Raw genomic sequence first — 12,466 nt, 5'->3', positions numbered from 1 at the left:
ATACTTCTTAAAAATAAAGTTTTAGGTTCCACCTAAATGAGATAGCATATTTCTTATATGTGAAGTCTAACACTGTAATTTATATTGATCAGATTAAATAGGTGGCCATGAGAAGTTAAGGAATAGAAGAGAGAAAGTAACGAGGCTGAGTGGTACATGCTTGTGATCCCAGTTATTTGGTAGGTAGATATAGGAGGATTGTGAGTTTGAGGTCATTCAAGCAAAGAATTTTAAACAAATAAATAAAAAGAAGAAACAGTATTGGGCCGAAGTAGAAAAGTGCTTGTAATGAAAGCATGAGGCCTAGAGTTCAATCCCCACTTCTACCAGGGTGGAAAATTTCAGTCAGACTGGACAAACAAGTGTCAGCAATCCGTCATCCTGCTGGTAGCCATGATGAATGGTGACCATGGGGAACAATCTCTCTCTCAAAATAGATGAATAAATTTTAACACTACCCTACACAGAAATGGTAAAACACCCATCAGCTTGTCTAAACCTTCCTACAGTGTGTGTATCAATCAGAGCATTGCATCATGACCCACACATATTTGCAAACATCATGCAAATTAAAAAATAAGTGAATAAAATGGTGACATACAGGATAACAATTTTTCTAAGGTATAAGACATTCTCCAAAGCATTTCTAACTAGAAAGTTAAGAAGAAAATTTACACCAGCTCTTTCAAAATGGATCATTTTCTCTGAAGTATGATAGACACATAGTGATATGTGACAAAAAACATATCATTTAAAATATGAGAAACACATAGCCCTCTTTCTGCAGATCTACTCATATGGCCAAACATGGATGAGTAATAAATACACAGCAATTGCATTTTTTAAAAAGAAAGAACAAATATGGAACAACTGAAACAACAGGCAGAAGCTGTGGTTTCGGTGGCTGTCTCCATGAGGTTGTTTTATGTTTGTTTTGTTGTTGTTGTTTTACAGATACTGAGAGAGAGAACCAGCAGCTCTGGCAGATACTTACTGATGGGTAGAGGTAGCCTTCTCCATTCATGGCTATGTACAGCCCTGTCTTCACGCCCTGGATAGCAACCACACGCAGTCCCACTGGGATGAGGTTGAACAGTGCTGGAAACACAAAGGCAGGCTGTCACCAACTGGTGCAAAGATGCGGAGCAGTGTCACAAGTTCTTTCTCTCTCATTTCTTTTATTTATGAGATATCATCCCTTTCCTGGGAAGAAGTTCCAATTCAAGGACTTCAGAATTCTCTTTAGAATGAAGAACTTTCTCCCATGGGTACAATTAGTACATCAGCTTTAATTCGTAAATCTGCTTAGCAATCTTGCCTACAGCATTCTGAAGAACAGGCAGGGTAATAAACAGAACCAAGCCTAGTTCTGTTTCTCAGCCTCTGACACCATTATATTCCAGAAGAAATCCATGGTGAAGATTCTTGAGAGAAGAATCTGAGTTGTTGAATGTTTAGGTTTGATTTGCCACTACAACATTCTATAGGCCAGAAGTTAGAGGAATTTCTTTTACAGAACCCTCTGAATATTCCAGAAAACCCAGAACAAGATAGACACCTGCACCGGAAATTGATACTTGCAGGAGGTGGGGCAAAGAGAGCAAGGGGAAAGGCATAGAAGAGGAAATGGAGAAGGCAAGCAAGAATGCATTCCATATACCACAGAAATGAGAAATATAAGGGAAGGATCGATGTGGGAGCGATGACACGGATAAAGATGCACTATACACATAAGCTGCTTTGCTAAATGGCAAAAAAAATCCATATATAACCTAAAGAGAACGTGTGGGTTGGAAGGGGTGGGTGAGAATGTTGAAAAACGTGAAATTGATCCAGATATATGGGATTCATGAACTCAGTGAATGACAACTCCTGTGTACGACCACAGTACAAATACTATAACTGATACTTTAATATGGCTGCTGATATTGGTACTTTTAATATGTTTAAGGCATTCTTGAACCAGTGTAACCTGCATATGGTTTGCTAGATCTTCTAGCACCATCCTGGATGAAAAGTGTTTTATATTTTTGTTGAGTTTTGTTATAGGTTGTAGAACTGTAAGATTCATCAGCTGTCCCTACTCTATTTTCTTAACATATCTAATTCCAAGCAATACAAGCAGGCTAGAACAAACATTATAAATACTAAGGTGTGGATGTAACTATATATAAGTAAAAGATCTTAACTTTGGGCATTCTTCTGCTTTACAAACCCCATGAACTTTGTGGTCCATTTTTACTTCCTTCTATGGGTCTCTTCAGTGAATAATTAAACATCTACTTTATCAGTCATGTTTTCTCATAATTGGATGAAGAAAATTACACTGTCTCTTTCAATAATTGCTTGTTACCGTTCCTACGGTCCTAAGATGTCTCCACCTCACAAATAATGGAAGGAAAATAGCATGTCATGACTATGGGAATTACTCCAAGAAGAATGCTTGGGGTTGCTGTGTGTGTTGTTAAATATTAGTTCTAATTTTGTACATACATTATGCTGTCTGGGATCTATGGTAACCTCGTAGGAGGAAGAGGTTGTTGTTTGTTCATTTCCATTTTTTAATTTTAATTATGAGGCCTGGGATGCGCCTTGCTTTGTAGCCCAGTGACACTTTTTTTAATGAAAGAAAACCATGTTCACTTCTATCTGTAATAACTGAAATATACCATCTCCCATGTGTTAAATACCATGTATTGAAAGGGCACCCCAAGATAATAACTATTTTGCACAGAATTTTAATGTAAAGATGCCATTATTTGCCTGTCAATGGAACCTATGTGAACTAATCTAACCTAACTTATTCTAACCTAATTATTTCAACTTTTATATTTATAATACTGGTGTTTGTAGTTACTCTATATTTCATACAAACCAAATGGTACAATTGTAGATGTTCTCCTCAAAACAATGTAGTATAGGAAATAGATAAATTCTAGAATGGGCATTAAAAATGCCCATAATTCAAAAGTCAGTTTAAAATTCTAGAAGATAATCTAGGATTTTTTTAGACATTTGACCGTAATAAAACAAATAGTATTTCTTCAGAATTTGGGCAGAGACTCAGACTATAAAATACGCTATTATACTTCTCCGAACGATGACAAGGGAAGGATCCATGGACCCGTTGTCATGTGGAAGCCCTCAGAGCTGAGCGTGATGACGGCTTGTGTGCTCCTTACAACCGCAGAGTGTTCACTGAGATGGTACGTTCTTTCTGCTCTGTTCAAATTCTGGACAGTTATAAAGCAATGTCACAAAGCCCAGGGGAGGAAGAATGATAAAGATGTTACTGTGGCTTTGCTTATTCTATGGGATACTCTAGATACAATATTAAAACTGGCTGTGTTCATAAAATTGAAAGGCCCCACATCAGACCAATTAAATCATAATCCCCTGGAGTAGAATTTAGGTGACAACAGCCATCCTGAAGCCCTGCTGTAGGATGGTGCTGCCATTTTTATATACCCCCATGATCTAGGCTGAGATGCTGGAATGGCTTTGATTTTTAGTACATCCATGTACAGTCATACTCTGATGTAAGTCTTAAATCATGGAGAGTTGAAGGTTCAGATGCTCAGTGTTATCATATGGTGACTTTAAGTGTGTGTGTATGTGTGTGTGTGTGTGTGTGTGTGCGCGTGTGTGTGTTAGGTTATTTCTCCTTATTTTTCCCTATTTGCATATAAGTAATCCTTGGTTTATATTTATTTTTAAATGTCAGTTATTTATGAATAACGATATCACCCCTTCCTCAAATCAGAAAGGCTATCTTCTAATTAAGATGTGCATCTCGCTTCTACTTGGAAGACTTGCCCTTGAGGAAAAATATGTTAAGTTTAAGTATTATGGCAGTGTGGAAATGTCAGTATTTCTAGTACATACTTTTCTAAAATAAATAAGCATAAAAATAAATCTTTTCATTGCTAATGATTCTCCTTAGACTCCGAAGGCTATCTTAACTAACTAGAGGAAAAGACAATCTTAAAGTTCATCCTGAAATGATGTGTTTTAATTTAAAAATGTGGCTGTACACAAAAATGGAGTTCACTAATGGTTCCCATTGCTTTTACAAATCTACTATAATCCTGCCAATATTCATTACATCTTATAGGTCTACAATTTGAATAGAATCCTGGAAAGAGAATTTTGATCTCACTTTGCAAATGCTGAACTGGAACAACAACAACAAAAAAAACCAAAAAACTAACCACTTTGGTTTACAGTGCATATAATATGGAAAATAGTGTGTAGGAAAAGAAGCTGTGGGCCAGACACCTTCATAGGGATTCAGGGCCCTATGGTGGGACTCTGATTTGACTGTGCTCTGCTCTGAGACAGGGGCATTGGTTCAGTGACTGTCTTAGGACTTGCAGACAGGAAATGGGGCAGATAGACTATGAAAAGGGATCCAGGGTTTCCAGTAGGGATACAGAACTGGAAGAAAATGCCACAGACATTTAGGGAAGAGAAAACAAGATCTTTCAAGATCTCAGCTTTCCAGTTTTGTTTTAAAATTCTTCCAATAACCAGGTCCAAATATGTGCACATGTGTCTACGGTTGACACCTGCAGTTAATGTCTTAAAAAACACCATGATGTTTATTCAGTTCTAAAAATGGTAGGCTGTTAACAGACAATGTCTTCATGATAATTCTCACTGTGACATCAGTTCTCCACATAAAGGGTATATCATTTGCTTTGTGTGAACCCCTACAATCTGCCCTCAAAGATTAAAGCAAAATGCCAAAGAAAATTCATAAAATCTTTTTTCAAAGAAAATTAGTTTTCTAAGCAGTCCAATGGCACATCATTTTCCTTTAGCTATAGATGGTTTTCTACTTTTTGAAATAAAAAAGTGCCGTCACAGCAAGGATGAGCTGATAGTAGGTAAGATGGTCACATTATCTAGTGTGGTAAAGCTTTCAGATCATCATAGCTCAAGCAGTAAAATGTTGTGGGAAACTAGTTCTCATGTTCAATTAGACTCTGGCTGGCCAAAGGTAATCAGAGAATCTTTTAAGACCTCAGACTCCATGTATTTCTGAGTTCCATGACAACTGAAAGAAATAACTAAACAAAAATGCCATTTGGGCCCAAGAAATAAAGGGTTTTAGTGGCAAAAGGAAACATTATATATATATTTTAGTTTGAATCATGAGAAACATATCTTTTCTAAATAAAATATGTTAAAGTGCTAATTATTTTAAAATACTACTTCCCCCTTGCCCTAGCCTTTCCTACTTGGCTGCTGTTTTAAAGTTTGCCCTTCCCCAAATTGGATTTTTTTTTTACTACAAATCTAAAGCTCTTTAAATTTTATACTGATTAAATCAGTCCTGCAGTATTTGATTTTAAAAATAAATACGCATCCTAATAAAAAAATCCCAGTAAGTATAAACAATAGCAGTTTGATATAGCTCTTAATAATCAAAATCCCTCTTCCCTCTCTACACTTGACATTTATCTTCTCTTTTACTAAACATAAAGAGAAAATAAAGCAACAACATACCACTGAGAAAATGATAAAAGACATATTAAAAATTCAGAGACAGAATAAGTGACTAGAACTTGAAGAGAAAAATGAAGCTAAATAAAAGAAAAAATTAAAAATTAAAGAATATTGTAAGCAGTACCCCAAATCTGTAGCAATGGTTAAAAAAACATTGATAGTTTACATAGAAATAACAAATAGATATATATTGTGTTTTATGTGAGTAGCTATTCTCAGAATCTGATAGTGAAAATCTCACTACTAGAATTTAAAATAAAAAGTGCCTAAAATTTTATTGTACAGGAATTCTGTTCTACATAGGAAGAATAAATAACAAGTAACGAATGGCTAAAAAGAAATACTGGAACTACTTCTAATAAAGTGCCCTGACTACAACAGTAAAGACTATACTATTGTGAGAATTTATATTGAAATGAAAGGAATCAGGTGTCAGTATGAACAAAGGATTGAAAAACAGTTGGGTCAGGAAATTTTCCAGACACATTCTACAAAGAATGGTTGAATACAAAGAAGTATGAGCCAGTCACTGGTTCATATGTGCAATCAACTGCTCAAGCTGCTGCAATCTGAGGACAACAGGTTGAAGCCAGCCCAATCAACTAAGCCAGAATTGGAGCTGTGGCTCAAATGGTAGAACCAGCCCTAAGGGGGGGGGGGGGGGGGAAACTAAGGGCCTGATGATAAGCTCCATTACTGGTGTGTGTGTGTGTGTGTGTGTGTGTGTGTGTGTGTGTGTGTGTGTGTGTGTGTATGCACTCACACACACATCAAAAGAGTATATAGACATTAACATAATAGAAGATGTACATAATTTTAAATAAATTACCCCTAACTTTACCATATAACCTGGTTAATCATTGTATGCGATGTATTTTGAGGGACACTGTCTACAAATCCTCTCTTTAAGGGAGATAATTCTCTTTGTTGATTGAATGCAAAGAATTTTAAAGTTATACTTCTGCTCATTGAAAGAAATTGTTTCTCCCATCCCCTAAATTTTCCCAGGTACCACTCAGAAGCTAATAGTACATCCAGAAGAAATACCTGTTTATATGTTGACCCACTAATGTTATTGGACATTTATGACAAAGAGATTAGAAGTAACAGATTTTTCTGGCTAAGACAATCTTAGAGAAAGGATAGAGCTCCTCATTTATAATGAGCCTGAAATCACTGGGTTCTTTTACTTCTGCATTTATATTGCCATGCCATCCATATGACCGTAGTAAAACTTAAAATGGAACTCTAGAGTGTAAATTTTTTAAAGAAACCAGCACAAGGAAATATTTGCCAATGTGTCTTTAAAGGTTATTTATATAGCCAGGAGTCTTTTCTGGACTGAGTTAACTGGAGGCCATCGGTGTCACTTACTGGAATTCGTGCTGTCCTCCTTCGTTCCATCGAGAGTTCCATCTGGGTGCATTTGCAAGTAGTAGCCTTGCCTGCAATATAACCTGGTCACTATTCCCTTGAGCTGGGGATCTGAAAAGAAAACACAGTGACTGTAAGCTTCAAAAGGTGTCAGAGCATAATATTTGTTTTTTCTTTTCCGCTACTTTTTATTTCTTAAGAGGATATTTTATAGAAGTAGGTGATTTTATATCACCTAAACTGGCCTATATATCTTCAAACCTGAAATACATATGACATAAGAGGAACAGAAAACTCCACCTGTGAGCTACAGCAAAATGAAAGCTAATGTCTATGTGCGGATGTCACTCATTAAAATGACCAAATCAAATTGCCAATTAAATTATTATTTAAACTGCAATTCATACAAGCTAAGAGAGCATTCTGGACTGCTGGTCAGGAATTTTGCCAAGTTGTACCACTAAGAAACTTATGTGAAAGGTTTTTAAGCAGGGGTTTCCTTTCACTTCTTATTTAAATTGTCAATTCTCAACTATGAGGAGCCAGTCTGTTTTAAAAAATTGTGTTAACATTTGATACATATCCTTAGAAAAAGCCCTGCTAGAAGAACATTGTCTACCCTGTTATGGTGTTTAGAAATGATGCACATGGAAGGAGAGCGCCCAGTTCTGAACTCAGGAAGAAAGCAGGAATGACGAGCTATACAGAAGAGCCCAGAGGCATGGCCTGTACATTTGCGCATCTCCAGGTTCAATCTCTGAGACAAAACAAAGCCAAAAACAAGCCTAAGAACCTTAAAAACTCAAAAGGCTAACCCTTGAGGAAAGAATCACTCTAAAGCAACAATCTCGACACATGAGACAAATGAAACAGACAAGTCTACTAAGTTACATGATTGTCAAGGACAAATTGCGCGGCACAGATTCTGAATTGGTGTCATTGTTGAGCTTACGGTAATCAGGACTGAACACCTTAGTTCAATCCCTGCCTCTGGGTCCCTGACCCCAGTTCTTTTGCTTGTAATTCATTTTTCAGATAAGATCCTGAGCTAACTTTTCAACAAGGAGAGCCATAGGCTGTGGTCCTCAGGCATCCATCTGCCTTTCAAGTAGGTAGGATAACAGTCACGACTTCCACAGCACCTGATGGTTGGTGATGGGTGAGGGCAGAAGCCAGTGGAAGTCAGGATAACAAAAGGTGGAAAGTCACACACCATACATTTCTCATTTGATATTCCTACCGCGTAGCCCCCGACATAATCCAGTGCTTCCCAGAGAGCCAACTGTGTATTGAAAATAAATATTGGCATGTGGCTTTTCTCAGGCCATCCCCAACAAGAGCAGATCTGACATGGAGTTTCATATTCCGCACCATGGCAACCAGCTTTTCACCATGGTGGCAAATCTGAGCACCCTGCCTGCACTGCAGGAGGCCGCTCAACTCTGAGCCCCAGCCCCCTTGTCACTGGGCAGATACAAACAAGTGAACACAAACCACACACACGGAACAAAGGCAGAGCTCCTTCAGACAGAGCACCCTCAGGCTTTTGATTCATTCTCAGGTGTGAAAAGGCACAGCCATTGAGGGTTTCTCTGATCGTCCAACAGCGTGGAGAGGAGGGTTGTGGAAACACCTGCTGGAACACAATGCCTGCGCAAGCTCAGTGTAGATCAACATGTCCAGAATGAGACGTTTTCCAAAGACGAGGGTTTTCAAAAGAATTATCTTTAGATTATCAGGAATAGATTGCACGTATCCCTCACCCTGAAGTACTCAAGATCATGACAATCTATGGTGTGCTGCTGTAGAACTGAATCCTGCCATCGCCTGGTAAGACTTACTGGCTATGAACTTGCTATGTACTGAAGACTCTTTCCTGCACCTGTTGCGTCACATGCATGCTCCGCTCTGAACACAGGCATCATGCACATTAAAAAAAAGCACACACAAGCAAACTGATGCAGGAGAATTTCTGAAGTGACATGAAAACCCCAGAAAACTTCCAGAGATTGACAGTTTTTCTGGAAGACTGTCATGTTCTGGCATCACTAAGTTTTAAGTAATCCTACATTTTTTGTTCCTACTTCAGGAGTTGAGTACACCACCAGATCAGGCAAGGCAAGAAGAAGAGCCCTCCCCCACACCCCTCCCCCCATACCTCCCTCACTCCCTCACACCCCTCTCGCCCTGTCTCTGTTTTCTGTGTTACTGCCAGCCTATTATCTCTCAGAGGTGATATTCTCACCTGCAGTTTGTCCTAAGGCATCAGATCTGGCATCATACAGAGAAGCTTCACCACCACACATTATATACATATCCCACAGCAGCAGGCCCCATCATCTCTGCCTGCTCACACTGCCCACTCAGCCCCTTCACAGAATTTCACCCCTGTCTCAGTGGGTTGCTTGCAAGCACAGCACCATCTCCCACACCATTTACCTGATCAGAATCCGCTCATCTGGCTCACCTGTGCAGGTATGAACCCATTCACACACATCACTCCCTTTCTTGTGTTTTCCTCACTCCCAAGTCCTGGCCGGTCAACGCTGCACTATATCAAAGATCATCTCCTCACGTCTCAACTAAGGGCAGCCTTCTCCTGCTACTCTTTCCCCTTCAGACATTTTGTGATGTCACTCATGATAGGGTTAGCCTATTTCTTATACATGAAAAGTGTAGCATATTGAAGCAAGTAAATACATTTTAAAAATACAGAAAAATACACAAAACACTCCCAAGTACCTGTTACTATTATCTAACAGCAAACAGCAGATAGCCTTTTTTTTCTTAATGCGCAATTATAATTTCTATTTGTACAACTACAGGATTAATATCTATCTTACAACACAGACTGTAAATTTCATGAAGAAAATGAAAATGTAGTGTCATTTGTCATTCCATTTCCCGAGTCTAAATAAATAGGAGCTGTGTACTTAAATAGGTGGGATTGAATGGTGTCAGGGTACCATCATTTTCCTGTTGCTAGCAATAGTCACCTTGAATAATGAGTTGGGCCCCAGTGGCTCATGCCTGTGGCCATAGTTACTCAGGAGGCTGAAACAGGAGGATTGCAGTTTAAAACAAGCCTGGGTGGGAAAGTCTGTCAAACTATTTCTAATGAAACACAAAAGGGTTGGAGGTGGAGCAAAGGCCAGCACCCAGGCCTTGCTTTGAAGCTTTGCTGGAAACAAAAAAAAATGGATTTAGCAGGAAGATAGTCATGTAAATTATAATATCCACTAGAAAATAAATGCAAAAGAAATAGAATACCCAAAAACATTAAATTTTGTGAGGATAATAAGAATATTAACTCATCAATATTTTATTATTGTCCTTCTTTCACAAGTAAAAGTTAATTTGATAATGCAAACCCAGAATTTTTTAACATAATCTGCTAACTATTGCTGAGAATTCTTATAAATAGTATTGCTATCTCAAGTCCCAGCAATGGTAAATAAACACTAGTATATAGTTACTGGTCCAAACGGTCAAAGACTTCATGTGTGAGTTTATTTTTGTGTCTAGTTAGGCAAATGCTCACTGTGAGCTTTTATCACTTAGAAAACAAGCCATAGTGCAAGGTGGCTATTTATAGTTTACGATCACTCTTTCCTATATTAAAACCTAGAAAAATATAACAAAACCTTTTCCGCTAAAGCCAGAAATACACATCCAAATAGTCATAGCAGAAAACAAAAATATGGAAACAACAGAACATCAAATTATGTGCCATAAGGTTCCTAGATCTACTGAGCCCTGGGAGGGAGTGGGGTCAGGAACCACTCACTCCACTATTCCACAGCAAATTTCAATGTCTGTCTACCATGTGCTAAGGGCGAGCTTGCCCATGTAGTGTTTCATGTCCTTATGAGAGAAAAATCGCCCGAGGTCGACTAGGGAAGCCATTCGATGTACAGCAGGGAAGAATCCCCCCAAGGACAACCATAATTAAATTTATTAAGGCCATGCAAAGTGGGTCGGGGGAGCTCTCCCTAAGCAGGGAGCATGGGAGAGTTGGGAGATATAACAATGAACTTTTAAAAAGAAAACAAAATTATCTACAAACTGGGGAAAGAAATCCACTTTGCTGATCATTTAACTCTCGGATGACCTTGGCGTTTTGAGGCAGCCACAGTAAACCGGGTCTTTAAGGAACTGAACTCAACATTTCCCATCACGCCGAGGGACACTGGCTTGCCGTCACATGAGCTCTGAACACTTTGCTAGAAGTTGAAATTTAAGAAAAATCTCATACCGAAAAATCTGTCTTCAAGGTGATAATTCCTAAAACTAGGGAATGAAGATAGCAAGCAAATAGCAGAGCACTTATCCTCCTAAATGGATGTAGTGGTGAAAATGACCAGACAAACCAGAGACAAAAATAATGATCTTTGCAGACCTAACATGAAATCAACCAAGACAAAGTTTACAATGTTAAACCATCAGATCTATATCTATTGTGAAGACAATAGTTAGATGGATCATCACCCTAAGTGAGAATTGTGCCTTGAAATATAGAATGGTAAATATATTACACTATGAGAAACATGCATACATGCAGGCATGTTCTTATGTTTTCATTAAATGAATGGGGTAAGAAAGCTTGTGCAATATCCTTAAGAAATATGATAACTTGGCCTCTTGTCTTAATTCCATTTTATTCCCATTTTTCTTTTACTTTCTATTTACTATATTATCTCATTTTACTAAAACCATTTTAGAGATACATGAAATTCTGGAATAACTATGCTTTCTAATATTAATTAAAATAGAAATAATGAAAGCTAATGTATAAGCATATCTGAGCAAAAACCTTCTCATAATATATTACCCTGAGCATTCAGAACTGAAAGAACTGCAAATCAGTCTATCCGCCTTCAGGTACTGAAGAAAAATACCCAACACTATTAATTAAAACACTCTCTCAAAAACCGGTTCAATTAAATCAATCACTGTCATATTTTTTTCATGCAATATGCAGATTCAAGAAAGGAGAATTCAGGACATGCCATGAAATAATATATGCATTTTAATTCCAACTACTTTAAGTTGGAAAGTGTGAAATAAGCCTCACTTTATATAGAAAATATGCCAAAGTATTATACTGTAGAGACTGTATTGATATACACAGAAATCTTGATGTTAATTGGACACCAATATGCATTCTTACATGTCACTCTTCAATTAGCTTATAAACACACACATTTTAGCAGGATAGAAACAACTTTCTAGAATATATGGAAAAACATGGCAGATCTAATTAGATCTTGGCACTCCTAGGAGTAGAAAATAGTATGATGAATAGTTTGCCCAAAGCTATAAATTGTCATATAATCCAACCACAAAAATAAACCAAGCCCAGTACCTCTTCCAAAAGACAGCAGAAAAAGGGTAAGGTAAGGACAATATGGAAAATGACAACTCAAACTACACACAAGAAAACTGGACCCATAGACCCTCTTACAATGGAGGGTGAAATTCAATGTCCACCCTAAACTGACCTGGTGCTACCTTGAAAACCACAGGCAGGGAGCGCCTTGTTCCAGCCATTTCAGCAGCAAATGCCTATCCCTTCCAGCGC

General features: G+C 38.0%; 1 protein-coding gene across 2 annotated transcripts in view; it reads right to left on the bottom strand.

Moving 5' to 3' along the window:
* Fgf14 (fibroblast growth factor 14) overlaps nucleotides 1–12,466 on the bottom strand; it is a 499,318-nt gene that overhangs the window by 110,638 nt on the left and 376,214 nt on the right. For both annotated transcript variants that reach the window (XM_090341911.1, XM_090341912.1), the window contains exons 2-3: nucleotides 6,886–6,996; nucleotides 995–1,098 (exon numbers count right to left, since the gene is read on the bottom strand). In XM_090341911.1, coding sequence (XP_090198037.1) covers nucleotides 995–1,098; nucleotides 6,886–6,996 — 215 coding nt within the window. The remainder of the gene's footprint in view (nucleotides 1–994; nucleotides 1,099–6,885; nucleotides 6,997–12,466) is intronic.

Source organism: Megascapheus bottae, chromosome 11 (genome assembly GCF_031878675.1).
Source record: "Megascapheus bottae isolate mThoBot1 chromosome 11, mThoBot2.hap1, whole genome shotgun sequence".
Classification (NCBI taxonomy): Eukaryota; Metazoa; Chordata; class Mammalia; order Rodentia; family Geomyidae; genus Megascapheus; species Megascapheus bottae.
Note: the sequence above shows the minus strand (reverse complement) of the source record. Positions and strands in the feature narration are given on the sequence as shown.